The 27,074-nt window shown below is 62.0% G+C and overlaps 2 protein-coding genes across 11 annotated transcripts; one reads left to right on the plus strand and one right to left on the minus strand.

Moving 5' to 3' along the window:
• Nucleotides 1–345: 345 nt before the first annotated feature.
• LOC134761987 (collagen alpha-1(I) chain-like) lies at nt 346–5,118 on the minus strand. The gene is made up of 4 exons (XM_063727240.1): nt 5,106–5,118; nt 3,789–4,992; nt 2,570–2,780; nt 346–1,877 (listed from the first exon to the last, which is right to left on the minus strand). The coding sequence occupies exons 1-2, from the start codon at nt 5,116–5,118 to the stop codon at nt 3,992–3,994; spliced, it is 1,014 nt and encodes a 337-aa protein (XP_063583310.1). The 3' UTR covers nt 346–1,877; nt 2,570–2,780; nt 3,789–3,991.
• PWWP2B (PWWP domain containing 2B) lies at nt 5,063–26,086 on the plus strand. Of its 10 annotated transcripts, none has more exons than XR_008510730.2 (4): nt 5,063–5,241; nt 12,414–14,077; nt 14,472–14,571; nt 17,476–17,609. XR_008510730.2 is itself a non-coding variant. In XM_054523083.2 (4 exons), exons 1-4 carry the CDS (start codon nt 5,117–5,119, stop codon nt 25,310–25,312), a joined length of 1,647 nt encoding a protein of 548 aa, XP_054379058.1. In that variant the 5' UTR covers nt 5,063–5,116; the 3' UTR covers nt 25,313–26,086. The 10 variants fall into 10 exon arrangements, 7 of the variants coding, with proteins under 7 accessions (XP_054379058.1, XP_054379059.1, XP_054379060.1 ...); XR_008510729.2 differs by having other exon boundaries at nt 14,501–14,571; XM_054523083.2 differs by lacking the exon at nt 14,472–14,571 and adding an exon at nt 25,270–26,086 and having other exon boundaries at nt 12,414–13,774; nt 17,476–17,593.
• The last annotated feature ends 988 nt before the right edge of the window (nt 26,087–27,074 follow it).

Below are 27,074 nucleotides of genomic sequence, written 5' to 3' on the forward strand. Positions count from 1 at the left end.
ATGGTGGTGGTGATGGTGATGGTGGTGGTGGTGGTGATGGTGATGGTGATGGTGGTGGTGATGATGGTGATGGTGGTGATGGTGGTGGTGGTGATGGTGGTGATGGTGATGGTGGTGGTGATGGTGGTGATGGTGGTGATTGTGATGGTGATGGTGATGGTGATGGTGATGGTGATGGTGGTGATGGTGGTGGTGATGGTGGTGGAGGTGGTGATGGTGATGGTGGTGGTGGTGGAGGTGGTGATGGTGATGGTGGTGGTGGTGGTGGTGATGGTGATGGTGGTGATGGTGGTGGTGATGGTGGTGGAGGTGGTGATGGTGATGGTGGTGGTGGTGGTGGTGATGGTGATGGTGGTGATGGTGGTGATTGTGATGGTGATGGTGATGGTGATGGTGATGGTGGTGATGGTGATGGTGATGGTGATGGTGGTGATGGTGATGGTGGTGGTGATGGTGGTGATGATGGTGGTGGTGGTGGTACTAGTGATAATGGTGATGGTGGCGGTGGTAGTAGTGATGGGGGAGGTGGGATGGTAATGATCATGGTGATGATGGCTGTAGTGGTGATGGTGGAGGCTGTGGTGGTGATAGTGACAGTGGTGATAATAACAAAAGTGTTGATGATGGTGATGGCAGCTGACTCATGGAAGCTTTACTGGGGCTTGTGCTGTACTAAGTATCTCATTTAATATTAACTTATTTAATATTCAGTATGAGCCTACACGTTAGGTACCATCATATTTCCCACTTTACAGATGAGGACACTGAGGCACAAGGGAGGTGGCGGTCTCCCCAAGGTCACATGGCAGGACTCTAGCAGTTTGGCCTCAGAGTTTATGTGCCTGCTCAGCTCTCTGCACCACCTCCAGTGGAGTCTTGGCAGGTTCTGTTCCTAGCCAGTCCTTTGAGATACTGCCTCAGGGGATGTGACCCTATATCATCCTGATAACCCATGGGGCAGGGAGACAGCTCCAGAACAGACAAGACAAAGTTGGCCTTGTAGACCCACACTGCCCTCCAAGGGCTTCCAGACTGGAGCAGAACAAAACAAACGCTGCCCAAAGATCTGTGGCCTGCTAGAAGGTCGAGGGTTCCCGGCTCAGCATCTGCAAAGATTGCCTTGAGCCCCTGCCTCAGACGACACGACAAGGGATAAGGAGTGTGTTCCCCAGGCTGGCCTCCCTGCCAGACACCTTGGAGGAGGCCTGGCGTGCTCCTGCTCCCCACTCTGTCCAGGCTTCTTGAGTGATAAATGGTTGCTTACTGAAATCAGAGCAGGCCCTCTGTATTAAAGGCTTTGTCCTGTCTCCTGCCTTCCACAGTTGCTGTGGGCAAAAGGCTTGCCATGAGGCAACCTGGGTCCCAGCCTCAAGGCCCATTCCCGCCTTTGGCCTCTGGGCACCAGCTCTGGAGAAATCTGTGGTCTCTGACTCGTGGCTGTGGCCTTCCAGGCCTCCATCTTGACCTTCAGTCCACCTCCGGAGCACCTCACTATGCTGCATGAGACTTGCACACAGCCAGGCCCCAGTGAGCTCCAGGATCCACCTCAGGAGCACCTAACTATGCTGCATGAGACTTGCACACAGCCAGGCCCCGGTGAGCTCCAGGAAGGTCAAGCAAGCCCAGGTGTGTTGGGGGCTGGGGGATACCAGGTGATTCTGGGGCAGGCTGGACACAGGCCAGGCTGTGGCTGCACCTCAGTCATGGGGAGGCCCCTGTAAGCCTCATCTCGTGGAAGAGACCAACAAAGGCTGAGAACCTGCTCACCACTGTCCTTCCCAAATCTCACTGATCATGTAGTGCAGTAGGACAGTGCTGGGCAGGTCCAGGTCCAGCAGTCAGGAGGGCCCTCTGAGCTCAGACCTGGGGGAGCGACCCTGAAAGACAAGGGGCGGGCATGGAGCTGGTGATGCAAGTGAGCCAGGCTGCCGGGGAGAACAAATCCTGGAGCTCCTCCAAGGACCGCAGGGGAGGCAGACCCTGAGGGGAGGTGGCCTGTGGGGTTCCTGCCTTCCTCCCCTGCTGTCTCAGGGGACATAGAGGCCAGCCCCTGCTTCCTCCTCCAGCCACCTGTCCCTCCCTCAACTGTACCCCTTCAGGCCACCCATCCTGCCAACTGCTGGTCACCCACCCCCAGCCCCCGGGGAAGTTCTGGGCAGTCTCCTGTCCCCTCAGCTTGCCCCATCCGACTGGCTGGGCTGTCCCGAGCTGGGCATGTCCTAGGCCTTGCTGCGGCTGTGCCTACAGCCAGGGGACCAGAGGCTTTAAGACCTTTTGTTTGGATCAAGTCTCTTGAAGACAAAGTCTAAAAACCTCAGAGGTGTCTCTTCCCACTCTTGGCCTTTTTACCCCAGCCAGGGGCATACTCCCGAGGCTCCTCCAGCCCAGCCAGGCAGCTCAGGGTCCTCTCACTGTGGGCAGCGCCAGCCCCAGTACCCAGGGTGCCTCCCAGAACTGGGCAGACCTCACTGACTGGCATGAGCAGAGTGGCCCCTGGGGAGATGCTCAGAGTGGCAAGCCTAGGACAGTCTCCCAACCCCCAAATACAGGGTCAGACAGGAGGGGATACCTGGGCGGATGAGGTCCCCAAGGACATCTGCACTTTAATCGGGGACTCTGGAAACTCCCGTGGCCTCTTCTTCAACAAGCAGGTTGGAGCGGGGCGGGAAGCAAGCGGGAGCAGGTGCGGGGGCAGGGCTGCTGGGGGAGGCCCTCAACAGCCACCGTTTAAGTTGCAAAAATGGTCTCCCTGTCTGCAGATGGTCTTTTTTATACCTTACCTAGTGGAGAGCAGGTTTTAAAAACGGCTTCCAAGTTCACTTAAAAATACACAGTAAATAGCACAGGCCAGAGGGGAAGACGCAGAGGGAAGGCGGGCAGGGCAGAGGGACAGGAGGTGCCATGGGCCAGCCATGCTTCTCACTGCCCTCTTCCCCTCTCCAGCCAGAGCTGCCAGCTGCTGGGTGCATCTGTCTGGCCCTCTGTGCCCTGGAACCCTCTTCCCCTGTCCTGCCCGCCGCCACCCAGCCTTGGTTCCTTTCAAAGCCCAGCAAGTCCACAGGTGGGTCCCTCAGCACACCCCAAACTGTTCCTCCTGCTGGTGTGGGAAGTCACCAGGAGCCCCAGGCACACGCAGACACCTTGCAGAGGATCCTGCCCACCCCCACCCCCACCTGGTGGGGCCCTGGTGAATGCTGGTGCTCCCCTGACAGCTCCCCTGGACACTCTTTCTGGATCCCCCCACCCACATACAGCCCCCTGTGCATTAACCCCACCCCATGCTGGCCCCACCAGCCTGAATGCTGATTCGCCCTGGCAGTCCCCACTGCTCAGAAAGAGCAGTGCCCAGCAGGCCTCTCCAGCAGGCAGGAAGAAGAGCCAAGCAAGTGGGCAGCCTCAGGACGGCCGCTCAGCCCAACCCGGAGCAGGGTGGCTAGGGGGTCCCTGCTGCCTGGCATTTTTCCTCCAAAGTCAGCCCCACCCTCTGGAGCGGGCAGCTGCAGAGGCCTGTGGGCAGGACAGCAGGCAGGCTCCACTGCAGGCCTGGCGGCCAGTGGGCAGGGGCTGGCTGATCCTGGAGAGCGGGGCACCTTGAGGTGCCTGAGGCCCCAGGAAGGGCTTAGTGTTGGCGGGAGCCCCAGGCCGCACAGAGGAGGACAGACGCTCGCTGGGCTTCCAGGCCTCCTCTGGGGCTGTCCCCGGCCGGAACTCTGGCTCATTCGGCCTCGGTCCCTACCCCTGTTCTACCCGGGACGGTCAGGTGTCCCAGGCCCCGCGGGCTCCCTCACTTCGCCCTGGCTCCTCTCTGAGGCTCCCCCTGCCGCGCGGCCGCCGGAGGGCGAGGTCGAGAGGCGCCAGCGACCCGACGGTCCCCAGTGGCACCAGGGGCGGTGGTCCTCCATTCCCAGGCTGGGAGGAGCCCTGCCGGGCGGCGCTGGGTCGCCAGGACAACTCCGCGGTCCCCCGCCCCGCCTCCAGTCCTCGTCAGGAGCTAGAAGCCCGGCTCAGAAGCCCGGCCTGGGGCCAAGGTCACCGCAGCAGGCCGGGCCCCTGCGTTCTGAGCCGGGTGCGGACGTGCTGGTGCTCGGGGAAGTCGGGGGCTTTGACGCCTGAAGACGCGGGAGCCGGGCTCCTGCGGGGGTCCCGGGGGAAGGGGGTCCGGCGCCGTCACCTCCCACTCCTCGCCCGCGGGTCGGGGAGCCCCTGCCGCGGGGGAAGGAGGCTGTTTCCTTTGTAAACTGGCGGAGGCGCGCCTGGCCCCTGGGCCCGGCAACCCGAAGAGACACGCCCGAGACCTCCGGACGGAGTTAACCCCTCTGGCCCCGGTGCCGGCCACCCCCAGGCGCGCAGGGTGGTCCTGAGCCGGGCGCGCCCTCTTGTCGCCCCGAGAGGCGCCGAGCCCAGTGGGGCGACCCAGTGTCCCGCCCCCCCACGCGGCGAGGGCGGCACTAGGCCGCTGCCCCCGGGCGCCCCGCGTCTCCTCCGCCTGCCCCGGCTTCCTGCGCGCGCCGCCCGGGACTTCCTCGCCGCAGTGCCCGGGGCCACCAGAGCCCAGCGCGGGGCGCTGCCGGGACACGCGGGCGGCCGACCCCAGGCGGGAGGATCCGGGCCACCGGGGAGGGAGGGAGGGAGGGAGGAAGGGCGCAGGGCTGGCCCCGGAGGGGGAGGGGGGCCCGGGACCGGCCCCAGGCAGGGGAGTGGGGGGATGGGGTCCCGGGGCTCCGGCCACGGCGGGTGTCCCGCGCGCCGCCCCCGGGCTCGTGGCTCTCGGGTCCCCCCGAGCCAGGGGACACTCCCGGCCAGCGTGGGCCGCGAGCCCCGGCGCAGCCCCCTCTCCAGCCCGGGGGTCCGCCCCGCGCGTCCGGCCGAGCTCTGCGGGCGGGCGCGGCTTCTCCCGGGACGCAGCGGCGGCGGCGGGCGGGGTCCCCGGGAGCGGAGCCCGCGGCCGCGCGCCCCCGGCCCGGCTCGGCTGTGGCGGCCGCCCCAGCGGAGCTTTGTGACGTCAGGCGGCCGCGGGGCGGCGTCACGCGCGGGGCTGACCCGGCGGCAGCGGCGGCGGCGGCGGCGGCGGCGGCGGCGGCGGCGGGGCGGGGGCGGCCTGGGACGCGGCGGGAGCATGGAGCCGCGCGCCGGCTGCCGGCTGCCGGTGCGGGTGGAGCAGGTCGTCAACGGCGCGCTGGTGGTCACGGTGAGCTGCGGCGAGCGGAGCTTCGCGGGGATCCTGCTGGACTGCACGAAAAAGTGAGCGGGGGCGCGGGCCGGGACACCCCCGGGGTCCCCACCCGACACCCCCCTCCGCCGCCCGGAGACCCGGGACCCGCCTCCGGGGTGGGGGGTGGCGTGGCCCCGGCGCCCGCTTTCGGTTTCTGCCGAGCCGGGGTTTCGGGGCGCGCGAGCGCGGCCGCCACTCGGGGGGCGAAAGTGGTTCTCAAAGTCGTCGCGACTTTTCGGGGCGGGCGCCGGGCCGGGCCGGGGCGGGGGGCGCAGGGCCGGGGTCCCGGAACTCCACACATCTGCCATAATTAACGCACTTTTCTTTGTTCAGACCCACTGTTGAATTCCGCTGTTGGCAGAATTGTCGTTAAAGCGGGGGAGGGTCAGATGCGCCGTGGCCTTGCCCTGGCAATTACTCACAGGTGGGGGTGCCCTGTCGAAGGCCATGGGCCCCTGGCTGCTGGGAGTGACTCCGCGGCTGAGGTTTGGATTCGGGGAGAGCAGTTGCGCCCAGCTGTGCGATTTAAGAACAGTTTCAGGCCAGGGAGCCCTGAGTCATGGGGGCGTGAAGAGGTACAAGCTGTGGGAGCCCTGGCTTCCTGGGTGGGGGGCGCAGGGCAGGGCGGGGCGGCTCCTCCTGAGAGGCACCTGTGCACCGGCTGCAGGGACCCATGCAGTGCAGATGAGCCTCCTGGACACCGCGTCACATGGCAGGGAGCTGTCGCTGCCAGATCAATGATTAGGCATGAATCAGGCTGTGGCCTCGTTGCGCTCCTGCAGGGCTTTCTTTTGAAACTGGGAAAAGGAAAAGGCTCCTCTTGTAAAGGCCCAACTTTTTCCATCCGTGGAGCCCAGATTTTTGCCTGGTGACATGAATTAGCAGAGGGGACCGTGTTCCTTCCACAATTATTTCGCAGACGTTATTTCTTCATTAGATGTGCCAGAAGCCATTTATCCACAAGTCATGTGATTTAACATATGGCTCCCGTGTGGCTGTTGCCCGCTCCGTGTGGGCTACCGCTGGGAGTGCACGGGCAGGACGGAGGGACACTCGGGGGCTGCAGAATCGCCACCTGGGAGCTGCCATCCCCTCCACCATCGGCCTCAGCTTCCTCTGGCAGTCAGGGTTGGGCTTGGTCCTGGTCCGCAGGGCCGCACCCCTGCCAGACCTGCACCACCTTGCCTGGCCTTTCCTCCCTGGAGAGGAGCACGAGCAGCAGTGGGTTGCCCCATTTCCCAGGCTCCTTGACTCGGGACAAGGGAGGCTGAGAATATCTGCAGTGGCCTCGGGCTCTCCTCCCTGAGGCCCATGGCTAACCTGGTTTGCAAATCTACACCACCACCTCCCCTTCATGGAAAAAACCAGGCCCGATGGGACCCCCGGCGTGGGAACTGGCAGCTGTAGGATGCATGGGTGTTAACCCTGCCTGCCACGTTCAGCTGTAACCAGAGCCACCCACGGAGCCGGGCGCTGGGCCTCTGCGGGCACAGCCACTTAGCAGCCGCCCGTGCTGCCTTAGGCTGGCCCCCTTGTCCTTGTGGGCAATCTGAAGGTAGAGCAGGCTCCCCGACCCCCAGTCCTGAGGCTTGTCCTGGAAGGACCCCTGCCCCCTCCCTCATCTCCCCTGAGCCTGAGTCTCCACCCGGTTCTCTGCCCTTGTATCCCGAGTCCCAGGGCTCCTGTTTCCAGCCCTGCCTCGGACCGCAGGGTGCTGACCTGCCTTCCCCAGGTGCCAGTTTCTCATCAGGGCGTGGTGCCCGCCCTTATCCCCTGCGTGTGACAGTGGAAGCCCAGTCCCCAAGTGTGGGTGCTGACTCACAGGGAAGAGCTGCTGGGAGCCCTATGACAGGTGTCCGCCCACCTCAGGGAACCTGTGGGTCCCAGGGCAACCAGCGCTGTTGAGTGCAGGCGGTGGGCAGCCAGGCACCTGTTCAGAGCAATCCCACGGGAATGGCGGCCCTGCTCACACAGGCGCGGGGATGCAGGGCTGAGGTGGGCCCAGCAGCCAGCGTTTGTTGTCGGCTGGTTTGGGAGATGGCATTCTCTCCGTTGCTTGCAAAGCGGAGGGGAGAGGGGCTTGGCAGGTGGGTGGAATTGCCTGGCCTGTGCCAGAAGGGCCATGTGATCTGAAGCAAGATTCTCTTGAGTGTCAGCCTGCGTGTACATCTGGGTGAGTTCACTGCACACCTACTGTGTGCCAGGAAGTGGGCTGAGCCCGGAACAGGCGGCCTCCAGTGATCTTCCCCCAATCTGGGCCAATGTGGTAGTTCCTTCCAGAGCATCGATGACACAAGCCTTGCCCTGACCTGCGTTGTTTTGCGGGTGATTTGGGGGTATGCTTCTGGTTGAGGATCTTGGGTGGGGTGGCCCTGGCTGAGGGGTGGCTTGAGGACAGATGTGTCTCCGGGTGCGGAAGGGCTGGCCTGCCCCACCAGAGCCTCCTGGCTCGATCCCTGAGCTGGTATTTATCGGCCTCCCCCAGTTGTGGGTTGCCTATGGTTCCAGACACAGACTGCTGGAAAGGTCAGGGGACTGTCCTCTGTGAACCACACCCTAGCCCAGACACCCTAGCCCACACTGAGAACCCCAGACACTGCCTGTCCTGGCAGAAGGGCACCCTGAGCTCTGTCCTGGGCTCACCTGTCCAGGTGGAGGCTGCACTACTGGGGGCTGCTCTTGGGATGATTCACTCAACAACCAAAGGGGGGAGCACCTGGGCCAGGGCTGCAATGGTGATAGGCTGTGCCCCCTGCCCTTGGGGAGTGAGAGGGGCGCAGGCCTAGTGCATTGAAGGCCAGGGCACCAGGAGGCCTGGCTAGCATGGCTGGTCTAAGGAGCGTCTCAAGGGGATGGCATCTGAGTGAGTGGGTAAGGAGGGCGTGGGGTGGGGGCCTGACCTTGTGCTACTTGGGGAGCCCCACAGGGCTTAGAGAGGGACTATGCTGATGGCTCATAAACCCTTGAGTCCAGGACACAGGGGGCCGGCCGTGGCCACCTGGCCCTACCTGCTCTCCCCTGGAGATCCTGGGGCAGGTGCCCACAGGGTGAGGCCGGCTCCCCTTGTGGGGCCTTGGAGGAGGTGCTCCCCTGGTGTCTAGCCTGTGGCTTCTCCTGCCAGCCTGCTTTTCCCTAACCCCTCAGAGAGGTGGCCGGGGGAGGCCCCACTGCCCCCAGCAGGCCTGACCTGCCCGCCCTTTTCCCACATGCTGTCCTGCTGTGGGTGTCTGCAGGGCTACGGGGAGACTGCAGACGCTTTCTAGACTGACACTGGAGCATAGCCGAGGCCTTGGGTGCCAGACTCAGGCTGTCCTGGGCTGCACTGAGACTGCCTCTTCCTGTTCCAGGAGCCGCATTTTCTTTACCTCTTTAGGCCACAACAGGGTGGCCTTTCCTGATCAGAGAGCGAGGAAGGAAGGTCCAGGGTGAATGTGGGCCCGGGAGGCCAGACAGGGGGCTGCCATATGGGCCTCTGCCATCTCATCGTCCTGGTCTGTAGAATGGGGAAGCCATGGGGAGGCGCTGCCAGCGAGTGCAGGGGGCTTGGGCAGGCAGCCAGGGCTGTGCTCCTCCTGGCCACGGCCCCGGGCAGACCTCAAGCCTGGGCCTTTCTGGGAGTTTGGCTGAGCCTGACATCCAGGAGAGCCCCCAGGGCCGCCATGGCCGAGTTAAGGCTCGGCCACTTGTGTCTGGCTGAGGACCTCAGGCCTGGTCTCCAGGGCCCCCGTGTCCTTGCCGGGACGCTGCTGTGCCATTAGGAGTGGCACTGGTGTACTTTTTGCTTTGGGGTCTGGTCCGTTCTGCAATTAGAGACTCCAGGGCATCTCACCCCTGCCTCAGTTTCCCTAGCCCTTTCTCAAAGCAAAGATTATTTGTTCCGTCCCTGAGCTCACAAGGATGCTGCGTGAGGCTTACTTCAAGGGGCCCCTCGCATGTCCTCTTCCCCACAGGCAGGGTCCCCGTAGGGCCCCTCGCATGTCCTTCCCTTCCTCACAGGCAAGGCCCAACTGGTGGCTCTAAAAGGGCAGCCTGGACCCAGCAGGCTTATCTGGCTCCAGGGCCACTCTATCTTCCTACCTGCCAAGGCTCGGTGTTACCTGTGGGTCACAGCCAGGCCAGCGGGGCCCCCCTGTCCCTAGGGGGTGGGTGTGTGGGGAACTACAGCGCACCTGTGCACTTCCAGAAGGACCACTCTTCACGTCCCAGGGTCCAGGATAAGCCACTGAGGTTCTCCCTGTGCCAGCGCCATCCCCATGCCTGGAGGCAACAGACCCCAGCGGGCACCCACCCACTCAGCCTGGAGGCACGTTCCCTGGTCTCACTCGGCCTCACCAGCCAATCTATGAAATGGGAAGACTGTGATCTATATCTCATGGGGTTGCCCAAGGAGGGCAGGAGCCGAGGTCCCAGCAGCCTGGGGGCTCTGCTGTTAGCTTTGCAAGATCCCTGGGACTGGGTTCCCCTACCCGTCCCAGCCTGCAGAGTGAGCTGTTCCCACCCTGCTCTGTTCCCACCCTGTTTACCCACCAGTGCGCTGGGGTGCGGCCTGGGCAGGGCGGCAGCTCCAGGAAGGAAGTATGGCTGCCTGACGTGCCAGGGTCACCGGCCGTTTCTGCAGGGCTGGCTTGTCCGGTCCCTGGGCACTGATGCAGGTGTGACTCAGGGTCCCAAAGGGGATGGCAAAGCTCAGGCTGCCCCCCACCCGTTTGATCTGCCTGGGAAGGGACTAACCCCTGGCCCGTGGCTGAAGATCCTGGGGCAAGGGGTGGGGCTGGCTCCGTTTGTGGGGCCCTCCTCAGGCTCCTGGCACCTTCAGCCCAGTCCGCAACCCCGTGTGGTCAGGGTTCCATGTTCCCCAGCCCTAGTGGGGTTGCCCCCTCTCTCTGGCTGTCGTAGCCACCGTCCTCTGGCAGGGTTACTTCTGCTCCGTGGGGGGCCTTCTCCTTGCCAACATCCTCTCATTTGTCCTCATTTGAGGCCTTTTCATGGGGTGCAGTGGGTCCTATGGAGGGGTTCCTGGCTCCCCCAACAGCAAGGGGCCGTAAGCACGCTGGCCCAGAAGCTCAGGGTGCCTGCGTGCACCAGCAGGCGTGTGCACCAGCGTGAGGAGTGTGCATACACGTGGACGTGCTTGTGTGTGAGCACGAGGTTGGTTTTCAGAATGCTCAGCCTGTGTTAAATGCTCACAAGGTGCTCATGGAAGATGATGAACCGGCTGCTGATTTGGGTGCAGAGGCCAGTTCTGGCTATGAGGCCAGGGGACTTGGAGACACCAGCCTGCAACCCTGGGTGGGGGTGGGGGCTGGCTTTGGGCAAAGGCTCATCTTCCGCAGCTTAACTCTGACAAACCTTTTCTGTAAGTGAAAGTCGCCGGCTTGGGTGGCCCCACCGTGGCCTGGCTCACAGACAGCGTATAAAGGAGCCTGGGGGCTGTGATGTGTGCTGGAAAACTTTCTTCACAAACGCTGGAGCGGCCAGGTGTGGCCCGATGGCCCCCAGGGTGCATGGGGTCTGTGCTTCTTGGTCCTGGCACCAGCACCTGGCTGGGACTGGTGAGGGCGCCGCCCAGGACTGGCCTTAGCGCATCATGCCCTTGGACCCGTGTGCCTGGCTCTCCTTTCTCGCGAAAGTCTTAGCCCATCAGAGTTGAAGGCAGCCCACTTCCCACGGCTGCTGCAGGGCTCAGTGAGACCATTTGCACAGGGGGCCCGGCCTGCACTCCGGAGACGCTCCTGCCGTCGCTAGCCCGTGGCTGCAGGCCCCGCAGCGGTGCCTGGCCAGAGGAGAATGGGGCGGGTGGGGCTCACTCTGACCACCCCCACCCACCACAGAGCAGAACCCCCCACCCCGTGTTCATCCCCTCACAGGCCCCAAGGCCACAGCTGCGCCCTCCCCGGCGAGTTGCAATGCTGTCTTGCTTTTCTGTCTCTTTCTCTCCATCGCCCTCTCTTTTTTCTCTGGTTTAGCTAGAGCAGTCTTGAAAATTACATCTCATTTGTTACCAGTTACACGTGTTCACTGTGGAAACATGGATTCTGTGGACCTGTCTCCCGTGGTTTGTGGTAACATCAGCGTTCCCAGAACTGTTTTCCTGACGTGCTCACAGCAGCTTGTTGGGCGGGATGAGGCCAACAGGGGACAGGGCTCGGGGACATTGGCTGCACTTGGGCCTCGAGAATGATGGGGCAGCCGGGTGTCTGTGCATTGAGGTGGCCTGCACTCTAGCACGTGAGCTGCTTCTGAGGACAAATCCCCCAAAGCCACGCACAGTGCTGGGCACTGCCCGTTAAGTGCAGGCTGCCTTGCCCAGCGAGTCCTAGGATGAGAAGTCCTTTACCTGGGATTGGTGTCCTGGCTGTGGCAGCCGCAGGGCCTTAACTGTGGCTCACCCAGCAGTGGCTGCTCCTGCCCCTTGTGCCCCTTCCCCTGCAGATCGTGTGGCCCAGCGGGGGAGGGCCTGAGGGTGCCAGGCGGGCAGGGAGGGCCTTCCAGGTTGTGTGGGCAGATGGGGATGAGGGCTCTCTCGGGCTCACTGAAAGCATCTGGGCCATCTCCAGAGGGCTCAGCCCTGGGCCATGCGCAGCCCCACCCGAGACACACGTCATGCACCTGGAACCCTGCTCCTGTAGGACGGCATTCTCCAGGGCTCCTGCAGGATGGCATTCTCCTGGGCTCCTGCAGGGAGCTTTCTCCAGGGGCTTGCGTTGGGGGTTGAAGAGTTGCCTGGCCCTAGGGGGGTCTTCCCTGAGTCCCCCAGCCCCTCGGAGAGGAGGGAACGGCTGAGCCTGTGAGGAAGGAGCCTGAGTTTTGGGGCCCAGGGCCACGGGCCACAAGCAGCCAGACCCCTCCCCAGGCCAGGTCAGGCTTCCTGGGAGCATTCCTGCTGGGGTCCACTTGTCCCTTGGGGCCATGGACTGAGACTCGGAGCCTCTGTGCCTGTCTCTGGCCAGGGAAGCAGCTGGCCTCCTGGCCATATGCTGCCTGGCTTTGAGGCACATGCCTTGCCCTGCTGTGTCCAACCCAGGACATACATAGGGGGCGTGGGCATTGGTTTACCATCCCGAAATACAGCCCTGGACTCAGGGCATTCGCTGCCCAGACCTGCTGGAGCACGGGTCGGGAGCCTTGGCTCTGGGGGCGCTGCGGGTGGCAGATATGCTAGGGTCCCTTCTCACTGTGGTTTTTCTCTCTCCATTGCCAGGTCCGGCCTCTTTGGCCTACCCCCGTTGGCTCCGCTGCCCCAGGTCGATGACCCCCCTGCCGACAACAGCCATGGCCGGGCTCCCGAGGAGGGGGATGCAGAGGTGATGCAGCTGGGGTCCAGCTCCCCACCTCCTGCCCACGGAGTTCAGCCCCCCGAGACCACCGGCCCCGAGCCACCCCCGCCCCTCGTGCCGCCGCTGCCCGCCGGAAGCCTGCCCCCGTACCCGCCGTACTTCGAAGGCGCCCCCTTCCCTCACCCGCTGTGGCTCCGGGACACGTACAAGCTGTGGGTGCCCCAGCCGCCGCCCAGGACCATCAAGCGCACCCGGCGGCGTCTGTCCCGCAACCGCGACCCCGGGCGCCTCATCCTCAGCACCATCCGCCTGCGGCCGCGCCAGGTGCTCTGTGAGAAGTGCAAGAGCACGCTGAGCCCCCCGGAGGCCAGCCCCGGACCCCCAGCCGCGCCCAGGGCCCGCAGGAGGCTGGGCAGTGGCCCGGACAGGGAGCTCCGCAAGCCAGAGGAGCCAGAGAACGGCGACCCCACGGCTGCGGCCACCGCCAGGAGGAGCAAGAGGGAGAGGCGAGAGGAGGACAGGGCCCCGGCAGAGCAGGTCCCGCGGAGCCCGGTCATCAAGATCTCCTACAGCACGCCCCAGGGCAAGGGAGAGGTGGTCAAGATCCCCTCCCGCGTGCACGGCTCTCTGGAGCCCTTCCGTCCCCAGCAGGCCCCGCAGGACGACGGCAGCCGGGACCCCGAGGTGCTGGACAGAGAGTCCCGGGACCGGCCGTCCTGCGCGCCCTCGGCCTCCATCCCCAAGCTGAAACTGACACGGCCTGTGCCGCCCTGCGCGGACCTGCCGCCCCCTAAGATCCGCCTGAAGCCCCACCGTCTGGGGGACAGCGAGCACGAGCCCGTGTACCGGGCCGAGCTGGTGGAGGAGCTGAACGGGTACCCGCGGGACAGCTCGCCGGCGCCCTGTGTGGACGGCCCTCCCGGTGGGCTGGCAGACCTGTCTTCTGGAAGTTCGGGTGAGGACGATGACTTCAAGAGCTGTCCCCAGGGTCCACAGGGACGCGAGGGCTTGGCTTTCCTTGTCAGCTGCCCTGAGGGGAGAGCGGACTGTGCCAGTGAGTCGGCGTGCAGCAGCGACAGCCTGGACGAGGCCAGATCGTCCGGCTCAGAAGGGACACCGGCAGACACGGGTGACCTCTCGCCTGGCCACGGTGCATCGGCGCCCTCGGCGTCCAGAGAGGCTCGCCAAACGGTGCCGCCCCTGACGGTCAGGCTGCACACACAGAGCGTGTCGGAGTGCATCACGGAGGACGGCAGGACTGTGGCCGTGGGGGACATCGTCTGGGGTAAGATCCATGGTTTTCCTTGGTGGCCGGCGCGTGTTCTTGACATCAGCCTCGGCCAGAAGGAGGACGGAGAGCCGTCTTGGCGAGAAGCGAAGGTCTCGTGGTTTGGTTCTCCGACTACGTCGTTCTTGTCTATTTCAAAACTCTCCCCTTTCTCTGAATTTTTCAAACTGAGATTTAACCGTAAGAAGAAGGGGATGTATCGGAAAGCTATAACCGAGGCTGCAAATGCCGCGCGACACGTGGCCCCGGAAATCAGGGAGCTCTTAACCCAGTTTGAAACGTAACTGGTTCCCTGACCAGGTGAGTGTGCCAGCGGCAGCCTCCTTCCCCCAGCCGGCCCAAGCTCACACCTGTGTCCAGGCCGTGCCTCTGCTCCGGGCCCTGAGGCCCGGGGAGCCGCCACCTGTGCCCCTCAGCTGGCTTGCTTGGGGCCCCAGCCGTCTGGAAAATGGTTGCCCTCACTGGTGATGTCATCTGCGCTTCTGATTCACACAAGAGGCGCACTGCAAGGAGGCCAGTCACCGCCGGTGCTTGTTGAAAGCATACAGCGAGTTTGGGTTTGGCAGCCATTTTTCAAAGGCCAGAAGGGAGCTTCTCATGCTCTCATTCGTTGTTTGGAGTCAGGGATGTGGTTTGACGGATCCTGGGGAGGGGAGAGCCCAGGCTGAGGCCCTGTCTTGCGTTACTCACTCAGGGAACAAACTCTCACTGCTCTTTCCAAAGATCAGAGCGGGCGTCTCCCTCCTCCTGCGCACGGATAGGCCATCCCAGGACATTAAAGGAGGAAGGGTGAGGTGAGCTTCCCGCCCTCAGATGAAGCCCCCACCCCAACTCCCCAGACTGGCCCAGCCCTTCCCCCCGCGACCCCCCCGAATCTTCCTCCTGGGTCAGTGCGCGCTCCGTCGTCAGCAGGCTGTGTGCGTGGCCAGGTGCCCGGGACCTGGGACATGGTGTGGGGGCCTGTTCCCGGAGTCAGCATCTCACTGTCGGCCTCTCCTAGGAGCACTTTGTAGAATCTCCAGCCAGGCCTTGTGTGGATTCTCTGTGCCTGGGGGGGCACTACGCTGTGTGGAGGTGTGGGGGTGTCACCTTGTGGGGCTGGGGGCACCACCCGTGCCCCTGTAATCACCATGTGGGGCATCCGGAGCCTGCCGAGGGGCTGTTTTCTGCCCTGAGCTCCTGAAGTCCGCTCTCCCAGCTCCAGAGGCCTCTCAGCACCTCCTAGATGCCCCTCTTGTCTTCCCAGCAGGATAGGCAGGCCAGGGAGGAGTCCTCTCTGGGTGGGGGCAGGTGGTGGCGCTCTGTACTCTTTTTTCTGGCTCCATGGCCTAATCGCCCCCTGGATGCAGAGATTTCAGGGGTGGGGGCTGTATGCAGAGGGCAGGGGCAGGGCTCTGCCTAGGCCTTGGTGACGTCTGGTGACCTTGTCTTCCCTGGCTACCTGCCCAGAGGCCTTAGAGTTTCCCAGGTGACAATCCTCGGGCCTTAGCCTTTGTTGGGGGTTGGGACTGGAGTGCCTGGTGCCCCTCCACTGCTGCACCCTGCGTATTGGGGTTCCGGTGGAAGCAGTAATGAGAGACCACTGTGGTTGAGCCAGGGTCCCCAGGGTCCCCAGGCTGCCTGGCTGCCCAGGCTCTGGCCTGGCCTCACCCCCTCCCTCCAGCCACCCGGCTGCATCTGCCTTGCTCTCCTGAGACCAAGCACAAACCTGGCTGCTCCCCCCGCCCCAGGAACCAGGCCCTTTTCTGGTCAGTTCTGGGGCCTTGGGGCAGGCGTGGGGCAGGCGCCGTGTTGGGGAGTGGGTGTGGGTGCCGTCTCTCAGCTTGAGTCTGGGGAGTGTCTCAAGCTGGGGCACCATCCCCTGAGGGGTAGCAGGAAGGTCAGAGGACTCCCGTCTGCTGTCCTGGGGGGCCCTCCCCAAGTTCTGGACTCAGGCATTTGCGAGGCATGACGTCCCCCCACGCAGGACGTCCCCAAGTGAGGCCTGAGGCCTTGGCTGGCAGGGAGTGCCCAGCCGGGAGGACGGGAGGACACGGTCTTGCAGGCTCAGGGCCGGCTGTGTTTATCCGGAAGTAGAGGAGGAATCTCACCAGACGGGTTTGCCTGCCTCCACGGGGGGCAGTGCCTGCACACGGCCCTGCGCCAAGACCAGCCCCCTGCTCTGGGAGTGGGGGTGCCGGATCCTTTCAGCACCAAAGCGCAGAGTGGTGTTTGCCTGGTCAGCTTTTTGGTCTTGTTTCCTGAGGGCTAAAGACCAAGTGCTCAGCGTGATCAGAGCTGGTGTCTCGTGGGGCCTGGGATTTCCCGCCCTCTGTGGGGTTGGTTGTCCTTGGGAGACATGTTTGCTTTGAAGTGTCAGCAGCGCACCTCTGGTCTGCTCTTTGTAGGGGAAATGCGGGGGTACCTGCCTTTCCTGGGAAGGGGGACCCGCCAACACCATCGTGAAGGTGCACCTCTCTGAGCAGAGGCTGAGTGAGGTGTGGGGCGCTGCTGGCCATGCCCGAGCGAGGGGCGGAAGGAGGAGGCTGGTGTGGGGGCTGGAGCTCGGGCAGGGAGGCCTTCTGGGGAAGGTCGTCCTCCCAGTTCCCGCCTACCGGCCACCCTGGCCTGGCCCCAGCCGCTCCTGCAGCCGCCCAAGGATGAGGACGGGGACGGCTGGGCGGTGTCAGAAGCTTCCTGAGGTTTGTGGGTGTCTGCTGCCTGAGGCACTTGTCAAGGAGCAGTCACCACAGGCACCGTGAGATCGGCTCCGTTGCAGGGACACTGAGCCCAGCATCTCCCTGTGAGAGACCCCTCACTCTCTCTCAGCTTGCTGCGGGGCTGGAGGCCCTGCTCAGGGGTAGGTGGATGCCCCACAGACCACAGGGTGCCAGGGCACTGGGCCTGTGGCCGGCAGTGCCGAGAGGCAGCCTGGCTGGCACAAGGGACAGGCACATCAGCTTCAGCAGGGGCCGTGCCAGGACGTATGGCTGTGTGACACACTTGGGCACCCCTTCGTGTGAGGTCCTGAGCTAGGTGCGCCGAGGCTGGGCTGGCCTCCTGTGCAGGAACAGAGGCCGTTGGGCCTTGTCCCAGCCGGTCACCTGCTGCTGCGGTCTCAGTGAGCCAACACCTCTGAGCCTGTTTGTTCACCGCTCCCAGGCAACAACAGGCTCCACCTCTGAGTGAGCCGTACTCCACCCCGGTGGTCACGGCCGGCTCCAGGGCCTGTGAATGGCCTGTGGCCGCTGCCCTTGGAGGTGACCACTGTACCCTCTCAGGCCGGCAGAAGAAGCCGTTCCCTGGCACTTCTCCTACACCCACAGGGACCCCCTGGGGTTAGAGCTGAAGTCCGGGGCCGGGGCAGGTGGTGGAGACCGGGCTCTGGGGTTACTGTGCCTGGCCAGGCTTGTCCTGCAGCTGGGAATGGGGACCCAGATAAGGCAACGCCGCCCACACCCCCCACAACCGCCTGGGCCCACGGAGCCTGACAGGGGAAGGCAGCTCCTCCCCAGTGTGAGCCCCGGGGCCTCGGGCTGGGGTCCTGCCCCCATCCAGACTCAAGGTCCTCTCTCTGCTCCCCTGGGCTCTCCCTCACCACCCACCCACCCACACCTCTACTAAGGGCCAAGCACTCCACTGGACCCAGGCTAGAAGGGGGGCCAAATGGGGAGGGCTGTGAATCACCAGTTCCCAAATTAGTGCATAATCACACACAGGAACTGCTGAGAAGGAAGGGAAGAGGGGCTTGAAGCAGAGCATCCAGCGAGAAACCTGGCCTGGACTGGGATCCGGGAAGGCTTCCTGGAGGAGGTGGCAGGAGCCAGGATCTGAATGGTGAGCTAATCAGGAGCTGATGGGGTGAGGGTGGGGGCGAGTGTTCTAGGCAGGAGGAGGGCAGGGCATGTTCCAGGGGTTGCGGAGGTGGGCAGAGGGCCCGGTGGCCCAAGGCACAGATTCTGGGTGCTGTTGGAGAATTACAGACAGAGGAGTGAGATGGTCTTGTTATTATTTGTCAGTTAAAAATAAAATGAAACTTTAAAAAAATCTGATAGCTTTACAAATAAAAGCAATGACCTCCAGCTGTGAGGACAGGGAGAGTGACGGGGGACGGGGAGGCTGGGCGGTGTGCAGGTGTCGCTCCTGGAACTAGGGGAGCCACCGTCTGTGCCCCGTATCCTCAGGGGTGGCTCCAGTTCTCGGGAGGCACCTGAGGCCTGGCTGGAGGCATCTCAGGGGAAAGCTCAGAGGCGGGTCAGGCAGAGGGCTGGGGGCAGGGATCCGTATTTGTCGGGGGGACCTGGGCCAGGACAATGCTGGGGGGGGGGGTTCCACAGACTGGCTGCTTGAGGCAGAGGCTTTGGAGCAGCAGAGGCGGGTGGAGATGACAGGTGACTGGACGTGTGCACTGTACGGGAGCAGGAAGGAGGGTGGCGGAGAGTGGGTGGCACTGGCCACCCCTGTGGGGAGGACCTGAGGGGCTTGGGACGTTGCCCGCCCTGCACCTCAGTACCACTGAAGGTTGTGGGGGGCGTGCCCAGAGGGGCGGCGGGCTGCCTGGTGTTCTGGGAGCCATGAGGGCCAATGGGGACACCTGGTCCTGGGAGCTGTGAGGGCCGATGGGGCACCTGGTCCTGGGAGCTCTGAGGGCCGATGGGGGCACTTGGTTCTGCACAGGCACCTCCTGTGCTTCCCTGTCGTGGCCAGGGCGGGCCGTGCTCTGCCGACGCGCAGAATGGAAGCTGGGCACCTCCCTGAAGTGGGGACTCAATGCTCTCCTGGTGTCCCGGCCTCTTGGGCAAGGGGGAGATTTCACAGCTTCCAGACAGTGCAGGCTGGAGGGGTCCAGCCTCCTGTGGCCCCAGGGGTCCAACCCTTTCTCCTCCTGCCCTGGCAGGGGACTTTCGGGGGCGTACCCAGCACAGCCTCCGTCAGCAGCTGGGAGCACAGGGTTTCTGCGCCACTGAACAGTCAGTGTCCCTGGGGTCGTCCTTGTCTTTTGTGAGTTTCCTGTAGCTGCTGTAACAAACCTCCACACACTGGGGCCCTGAGACCACAGGCGTTTATTCCCAGGCCTCTGGGGGTCAGGAGCTTGAGTGAAGGCGTGCAGGGCTATGCGCCTTCAGCTCCGGACAAGAATCCCTCTTGCCTCTGCAGACCTGGGGGTCCAGGCGTCCCCCTCTCATGACCACGTCACCCCAGGCTCTGCCTCCATGGGCTCAAGGCCTCTGCCTCTTCAAAGTACCCTGTTGGCATCTGGGGACCCGTAGATAGTGCCGGAGGGGCCGCTCATCTCGAAACCCTCATTTAATCACGTCGCAAACACGATGTCGCTGAAGGTGCCATTCCCAGGCTCTAGGGACGAGGAGCACCCGGTCTCATTCACTCCGCATCCCCAGTGCTGTGTGTGTGGGCAGCGTGGGCACAGCCCAGGGTCCACCCCAGCCTCATGTCCGACAGAAGGGAGGGCCCCAGGGAGCAGGGGTGGAGATGGGCTTCAGCCCAGGGGCCTGTGGGGCGAGGGAGGGACCCACTGCTTCAGAAAGGTCCGCTGTGCACAGGCCTTGGGGGCAGCATGGGCCACTTCCGACCTTCAGCTTCATAATCTTGATTTCTCCTGGGAAATAAAGATAATAATCAGGAAGCTGCCCGGCACTGGAGTGCTGAGTCGGCAGGAGCCGCTGCCGGGACTTGGAAGAGTGTGGTGCTCACTGGAGTCTCCGGGCCAGAAGCAGCGACGCCGCCGTCTCCAGGCTTCGGCTTTTCTGATTTATGTTTTCCTTTTAGAACAGCATCCTCGAGCTTCCTGCACAAAACTTGCTTTTCTCTTCCTCCAACTCTAAATAAAAACGCTCTTCTGCTTCCGAGGACGGGTTTCTCAGCTGACTTCCCTGCGTTGCTTTCAGGGAATTCAGGTCCCACGTGAAGGTTGTAATTATTTTGTTCCAGAAGGAAGCAGAGGCCTGTAATTCTGAGCCTGCTGCAGGGGCTGAGGCCCCGCCCTACCTCCTGGCTCCCAGCAGCCGGGCAGCTGGTCCCTGCCGCCTCCTCCCGCCAGCAGCTTGGGCATTGAGGTCGTGTTGGTGGGGCAGGCGGGCAGGTGCTGGGGTGTTTGGAGTTGCTTCTCAGGGGGTCAGAGGCCCGGGACATGGGGGACTTTCCCAGCGTGGGGGGACGCTGCTGGAGGCCCCTACCCACCCATGCCTTCAAAGCCAAGCATTGTGCCCACCTCTGGTGAGATGCCCTAATGCCATGCGGACCTGTTGCCAGGCGTCCTGGTTGCTTCCTGGGTCTCACCTTCAGCTCCAAATCCTTGCCCCTGACCCCACCGGGCTTCGATGCCCTGGATAGGGCATGTGCCCCGTGTCAGAGAATTGGGAGTGGAGGGTGGGACTTACTGCACGCCTTGGGGCTCGCTGTCTTGCCAGGACCCCTTCAGGGGCAGTGGGAGCTCCTGCCCGGCAGGAGGCTGTTCTCTCCTGGAGACCCCGGGGTTGGTTGCAGGCTTGGGGTTGTCAGCCTAATCCATTCCAGATCAAGCTCACCCAGGTTTTCACCCTGGGGCTCCGCCCACCGTTGGTGATCACTTTAAGATTTGCTCTTTCAGGAGGGATTACGAGGTGCTGGCCCTGGTCTTCATTTACTCACTGGAATTCTTGCAGAAAAGCCTCTTTCCTTACCAGCTTTCAGTGGCACTGCACCAAGACTTGTGGCCACCCCCCGCTTGCAGAGAATTCTCATGGAGGCCAGGGCAGATGCGGGGGCTGGTTCCCCAGCTCCTTCCAGTGTGGCCGAGGAGTGTCCCTCCTGAGCGTGTGTGTCTCATGAAAGCGCACGTGTTTGCTAACATATCTAGTCAGGTTCGATCCACACAAGTGCTATTCTTTCCATGCTCAGACGGTGCCATCTTGGGTCAGCTGATGGAGGCCAGCGCCCGTGTCCTGTGGTGACCACAGCAGCCTGCTGGCGTCTTTGCTCCCGCCGTGCCACGTCATCTGGGCTCACTGTGCGTTTTCTGGCTCAGGCCTGAGGCAGCCACGTCCCTGGGAGCCCTGCTTCCTGCTTTCTGCCCCTGGGGCCGCTGCTGTTTCTAAACCTTTGCAGTCGACACAGCTAGGATTCACTTTTGTGTCTGATGCCAGAAATCTTGACTTTCAATGTTAACATGATCAATTTTATAGATGTAAAGGTTCATATATCTATATCAACATTTAATATAGATGTGTAAAATATTTAAAATATAACAATACAATGTCACATATTACTGAAAATAATATATGTAATACTATTATGAGGCAGTATGATAGTTTCGGAAGAAAAGCACCCTAGCACCTCCCACCAAGGAGGGTGCCCGCCGGCGTCCCAGTGGGTGGTGCCAGCAAACGCCTGAGCTCGCCCTGCCCGTCTTTTTGTCCTGGGGTCCGGCCCTTTGGGGTGTGTGTCACATCCCTCTCTCTGTGGCAAAGTCATGACCTCAGAACACACTTAGGCATCTTCATTCACTTTCTATTTTTAGAGACTCCTCGTTTTTTTAAAACCCGCTGTGATAGGATTCTGTGGGCACCTCCACAGCCCTGGGTCCACTCCCGTCCTGGTCTCCCCGGCCTTCATGTGGCGGCATCTGGGCAGGGCCCGGTCATCCTTCCGAGCTTCCAGCCTAAGCAGGCCCCACGCCGGCTTCTCCTCCCCGCCCCTCGCCTCCTTGTGATGCGCAGAGCTGTGGGACACACCCAACTCCCTGGGGGGCCTCTGGCTGTCCCAGTCTTTTCTCCAACAAGCTGTGGGGAGGGTGTGAGCCACCAGCTTTCTCACCATGGAGAAGGTGTGGCCCAGGCAGGGAGATGCTGGTGCCTTGGGCTTCAGAGACAGTGGGGTGGGAGAGAGGTAGGTGAGCACGAGACTCCGACCCCATGTCCCGGTGGGGACTGTGAAGGCTCCCAGGCAGGTGGGGCCCCAAGGCCTCCAGGTTCCTGAGAACACCTTGTGTCCTGGAGGCCTCAGTGACGCAGAGCAGCTGAGCTCAGCTCCATGAGTGAGGGTCATCTAGAAAGGTAGGAGAGACGTGAGGAGCGGCCAGTGCTGCTCCAGCCTTGGAGTCTGTGTCTCTGCTGCCGGGGGAGGGAAGGCTCCTGCGAAGGCCACTGCTGCTGTTCGGGACGAAGGGCCCGTCCAGGCTGTCTCCTCCCAAGGCCCGTTACGCATTTTTCTAATGAGGATAGTGGCTGATGGATGTTTACCGACATTTCCAAAGGTCACATGCTGTTGTTGATGGAGAAGGACTTAGACAGTTTTAATGACCTCCTGGGGCTGTGTGTTTCTTTGCAGGGAAGTGTGGTTGCCTTTGATTTGAGCCTCTTTCGAATCCTAAAATGCTGCATTAGAAGGGGTGGACAAAGCAGGTTCCAGGCATGGCAGGGACCCCACTTGTGCCACAGCACCAGCTGTGGCCTCTGCAGATCCCCCAAACAGCCCTCCTCCTGACCCGTCTTGCACGCAATCCCTGGTGACTCCCTAAAAGTTTGGGAGGGACCCCGGGGGCAGGAGGACGCATAGGTGGAGCTGCTGCGATTCTAGGGTCAGCGTCCACCTCCCTGTCAGCCGTGGAGCGGGTGGCTCAGGCTGCCTTATTACAGCTGCCTCTTCCTTCTGAGAAATGGAAAATGGTATTTGTAGGAATGCATTTGTGTGACTGGCTCTAATCCTCGCAAACATTCCTCACAGGGACTGTTCAGCTTCCTGTATGGAATCTGCGGGGTCGGAGGAAGTTATTCCAGGACTGACAAAGTGAAGCCTCGTGGTTTGGAGGCACTGACGCATGGCTCTGTTTAGGAGTCACTGTTGGTACCCCCGGCAGGTCTCAGCTGGTGTTGGGCTGGGGACTGTGTCAGCGGGGCCTCCGAGAGCCTCCTGCACCACCTGGGACGTGAATGAGAGATGGTCCAAAATGCAGCTTCTCTTTAATTTGTGTTTGTGTCAATCTTACTATGTATTTTCAATTTTTACAAGTCCAGTGGTCACATGCAATATGTAATGACAAGAATTCAGCTTCGTATTTCTAGACGACGTACTGCTGCTGCTGCTTGATCCTTGAGTTTTCAGTTTAGACGTTACGGGCTTTTTCTATGGAAGATGAAGAGGCTGAGATCTCCCCTGTTCACTGCCACACATACACATCCACTCTCACACACACACACATCCACTCACACACACACATCCACTCACACACACTCACATCCACTCACACACACACTCACATCTCCACATACACACACATCCCCACATACACATCCACTCACACACTCATCTACTCTCACACACACACACACATATCCACTCACACACACACACACATCCCCCCACACACATCCACTCACACACATCACTCTCACACTCATTTACACACGCACACACGCACTCACACACATCCACTCTCACACACACGCACACACGCACTCACACACATCCACTCTCACACACACACACATCCACTCACACACACACATCCACTCACACACACACTCACATTTCCACATACACACATCCCCACACATCCACTCACACACTCATCTACTCTCACACACACACATCCACTCACACACACACAAATCCCCCCCACACATCCACTCACACATCACTCTCACACTCACACATGCACACACGCACTCACACACTCACATCCACTCACACACATCCACACACACTCACACGTGCACTCACACATCTACTCTCACACACACATCCACTCACACGCACTCTCACACACATCCACTCACACACACATACATATCCCCCCCACACATCCACTCACACACACATCACTCTCACACTCAATTACACACGCACACACGCACTCACACACTCACATCCACTCTCTCACACACATGCACTCTCACACACATCCACTCACACACATCCACTCTCACACACACACCCCCTCACATTTACTCACACACTCACACATCCAATCACACACACATCCACTCACACACACGTGCACTCACACATCTACTCACACCCACTCACACACACTCACACATATCCACTCACACACATCTACTCACACACACATCCGCTCACACACACACATCCACTCACACACATCCACTCACACACACACATATCCACTCACACACACACATCTACTCACACACACATCCACTTACACACACGCATCCACTCACACACAGCCTACTCACACATATACACACACACACAATGTTTGGCTAACTCAAGACTTGGTGTTTATGTTAATGATTTTAGCCCATCCATGTAGAGGAGTATAGATGTTGCCGGCCGTTTCTTCTCTGTGGCATTGATCCCAGCTTGGTGCTTGGTCTTCAAATTGTTTACAGTGTTGTCACTCAGGAATGCCCAGCATGAGGAGAAAGAATCCCCTCTCACACTCACGCTCACACACACATCCACCCTCACACTCTCACACAGCACATGCCTGCAGGTGCCCTCCAGGCCTCCCTGTGTGCAGCTGGGCTTCTTCACAGCATGGTGGTCTCAGGGCGGTTGCAGTTTCTCCCGTGGCAGCTCAGGGCTTCCACGAGGGCAGCACTGGAAGTGGCAGTGGCCTCTCCACAGGGCCGGGACAGGGGCAGGTCCCTCCAGTGACTTCTCGGCAGGGCCGGGACGGGGGCAGGCCCCTCCTGCCCTGCTGTGGTCAGGCAGGGCCTATGGGGCGCCTTCCTACCGACAGGAGGAGTGGTGGGGCTGGCATGGCCCCGTGCGCCCTCGGCTCTGCAGGCTCCGCTGCCTTCCCCGTCCCTGCGCTCTCCACCCGCCGGCTGGTGGAGAACTGGGGCCGACGGTGTCTGTCCCTCTGTTTGTTGGATTTAGGGGGCTGCTTTCTTCAGGGCCCAGGGTTGGCCCTGGGTTGCGGGGCTGAGGGGACCGTCTGTCCCCTCCAGGTCTTTCTGCCTCAGGTGGTCATCTGGGGCCTGCGTGGGCTCAGGTGGGGGGCAATGGAAGCAGGGCTGACACCTGGGGCTCCGCACAGATCTGGGAAAGGGTTTCCCCTCAGGGTCTAGCCCTCCCTTCCCACCCTGGGACCCCCATGCATGGGGCTGTGTCCTGGTGGAGGGGGCTTGGGGCTCCTCCCCAGGCTCGGGTCTCCACGGGGCCGTCAGTGCGAGGCGAGGGTCCCCGGAGTCATGTATGGGGGCCCTTCCACACCATGTGCCCGGCACAGGCATGGTCATCAGCCCCTACCAAGAGGCCACAAGGCTCCAGGGCTGCTGGCTTCTCTGTGGCTCTGCGTGTAGGGCCTGTGGACTGCAGGACTTCAGGGCGAGTCCTGTGGTCTGAGCCCCCCTGCACTCTCCCCCCGCACGGCCGGGCTGTGGGCCCTGAGGGAAGGGGGACCGGCGGGAGCTGGGGGGTGCTGGAGGTCCCGGGTGAGCCTCAGACCCTCCGGGGCACCCTAGCCTGGTGCTCAGACCTTGAGGGGCTGGTCCCCCATACTGGACCCTGAGCTAAACCTCTGTCCCTTTTTGCTTTCCCCCAAGGTCACCGACGATGAGGGCGCACCTGCTGTCCTGGAGCTTCTGATCTCTGTTCGGAGACCCTGTGAGCCTTCTGGCCGGCTGCGTGCAGAGCCCACTGGGCACGGTGGTCGGCCTGGTGTGAGGCCCCCCAGGGACCGGCAGTGCGTCCAGGGAGGGGATGGCCCTGAGCCCAGCGGCTCCTCCCGCCGGGTATATTTCTTCCCGCCACTCAGCCCGTGGCTGCCCTGGCTCACGAGGCAGTCGGGACTCGTGACTTGCTGGCTGCTGCTGCCTCGCGTGCTGGGGTTCCATGGAGGAACTGGGCCTGCCGCCCCGGCCTCGCCTGCTGCCCGCATGCTGGGGTCCCGTGGAGGAGCCCGGCCTGGCACCCCGGCCTCGCCCAGCGGCTGGTATGGGCAGCTGTTCCCTGCCTCGCAGTGTCCTGGAGGCAGCCGTCTCGCAGGCTCAGCTTGGTCTCCCGCAGGCTTCAGAAAAACCCAATTGCACGTGTGGGATTCTTCCCCAGCCCTTGGGTGCGGGGTCTCTGTGCACTTGAGAGCTGGGGGACCCACCCACCGTCTCCCACTCCAAGTTCATCCCAGAGTGTGGGGCCCGCTGGGCACCCGGCACCCGGCCTGCAAGGCCACCTGTCCCCCAGATGCTGCTACGAGTGACCAGTGCTGTGTGGAGGAGGCCGAGGGCGGCCCCTGGGAAACCAGGCTTCAACAGTACAAGGAAAAGAAACTTGCTCTGTTTTGTAAGAGCGTGTTCCTTTTCCTCTTTTTTGTCACTTTAAAGACCAAAAAGAATAAAGAAAGAAAAGAAAAAAATCTGCTCTTTCTTTGTTTAAATGTTAAAAAAAAAGAGAGAAATGTATGTCATAGTTGTTGAAGTTGTGACTTGTGCGGCCACAGTTCACACTCATGCGTGTGTCCCCGTCGGGGCTGACGGGGCCTGAGTCCCCTGGGCACTGCTGGGCAGGGCCTGAGTCCCCTGGGCACTGCTGGGCGGGGCCCATGTCGCACGGGTTGGGGTGACGCCGCCACCGGCTGTATCTCACTGCCTCCAGGTTGGGGGACGCTGGCCACCGCCCTGAGCCCCAGGAGGGCTGTGGGCTGAGTCCCCATCTCCAGGCCTCCCTGCTAGCTTTCCAGTGGACGCTGGGATTTCCCGGAGAGGCAGTGCTCTGCACGCCAGGAGCTTTGTTCCTTGTTTCTTGGAGTGAAACCTCTCATCCCTTGTTTCTTGATTTGCTCATTCAGAACCAAGGGAGATCTCAGAGATGATGATGGTGGCTTTGCTTGTTCCTGGTTTTGCTAGAACATTCTGTGCTCTAAAGGCATCGCTGCCCTCAGCAAGGATCGTCTGGCGGGGGAGGGGCCGGGGGAGGGCAGCACGCACTTAGAGGGTCCTCTCCAGGGCACATGAGGGAACAACCCTCATGGTTCCCTGTGGTTCTGGACCTGACTTGCAAGGAGGGGCATGGTTTTCAAACTGGTTTGTAGCAGCAGAGCCCTTTTCTCCAACAAAATCACCCAGAATCACTTCCTCCCGGAGGGGCTGGGCTCATCCTCCTGAAGCCCTCCAGGCCCAAGGGTCCTGGGAAGCCTTTGAAAATCCAGGGAGGGGCTCGCATGAGCCCAGGAGAGCAGAGCCGGGACTTGAGAGGAATGAGAGCAGCTCCCCCTCCCTTCCTCCCTCCCCGGCCCTGCCCACGTGGGTGCAGCAGAGTCAGGGCCCTGACCCTCGGGGCTGGGCATCTCATCCCTCTGAGCTCCAGTGCCCAGGGGCTGCCCCTGCCTGACCTGCTGCTCGGGGTGACTCCC

Source organism: Pongo abelii, chromosome 8 (genome assembly GCF_028885655.2).
Source record: "Pongo abelii isolate AG06213 chromosome 8, NHGRI_mPonAbe1-v2.0_pri, whole genome shotgun sequence".
In the NCBI taxonomy this organism is placed as follows: domain Eukaryota; kingdom Metazoa; phylum Chordata; class Mammalia; order Primates; family Hominidae; genus Pongo; species Pongo abelii.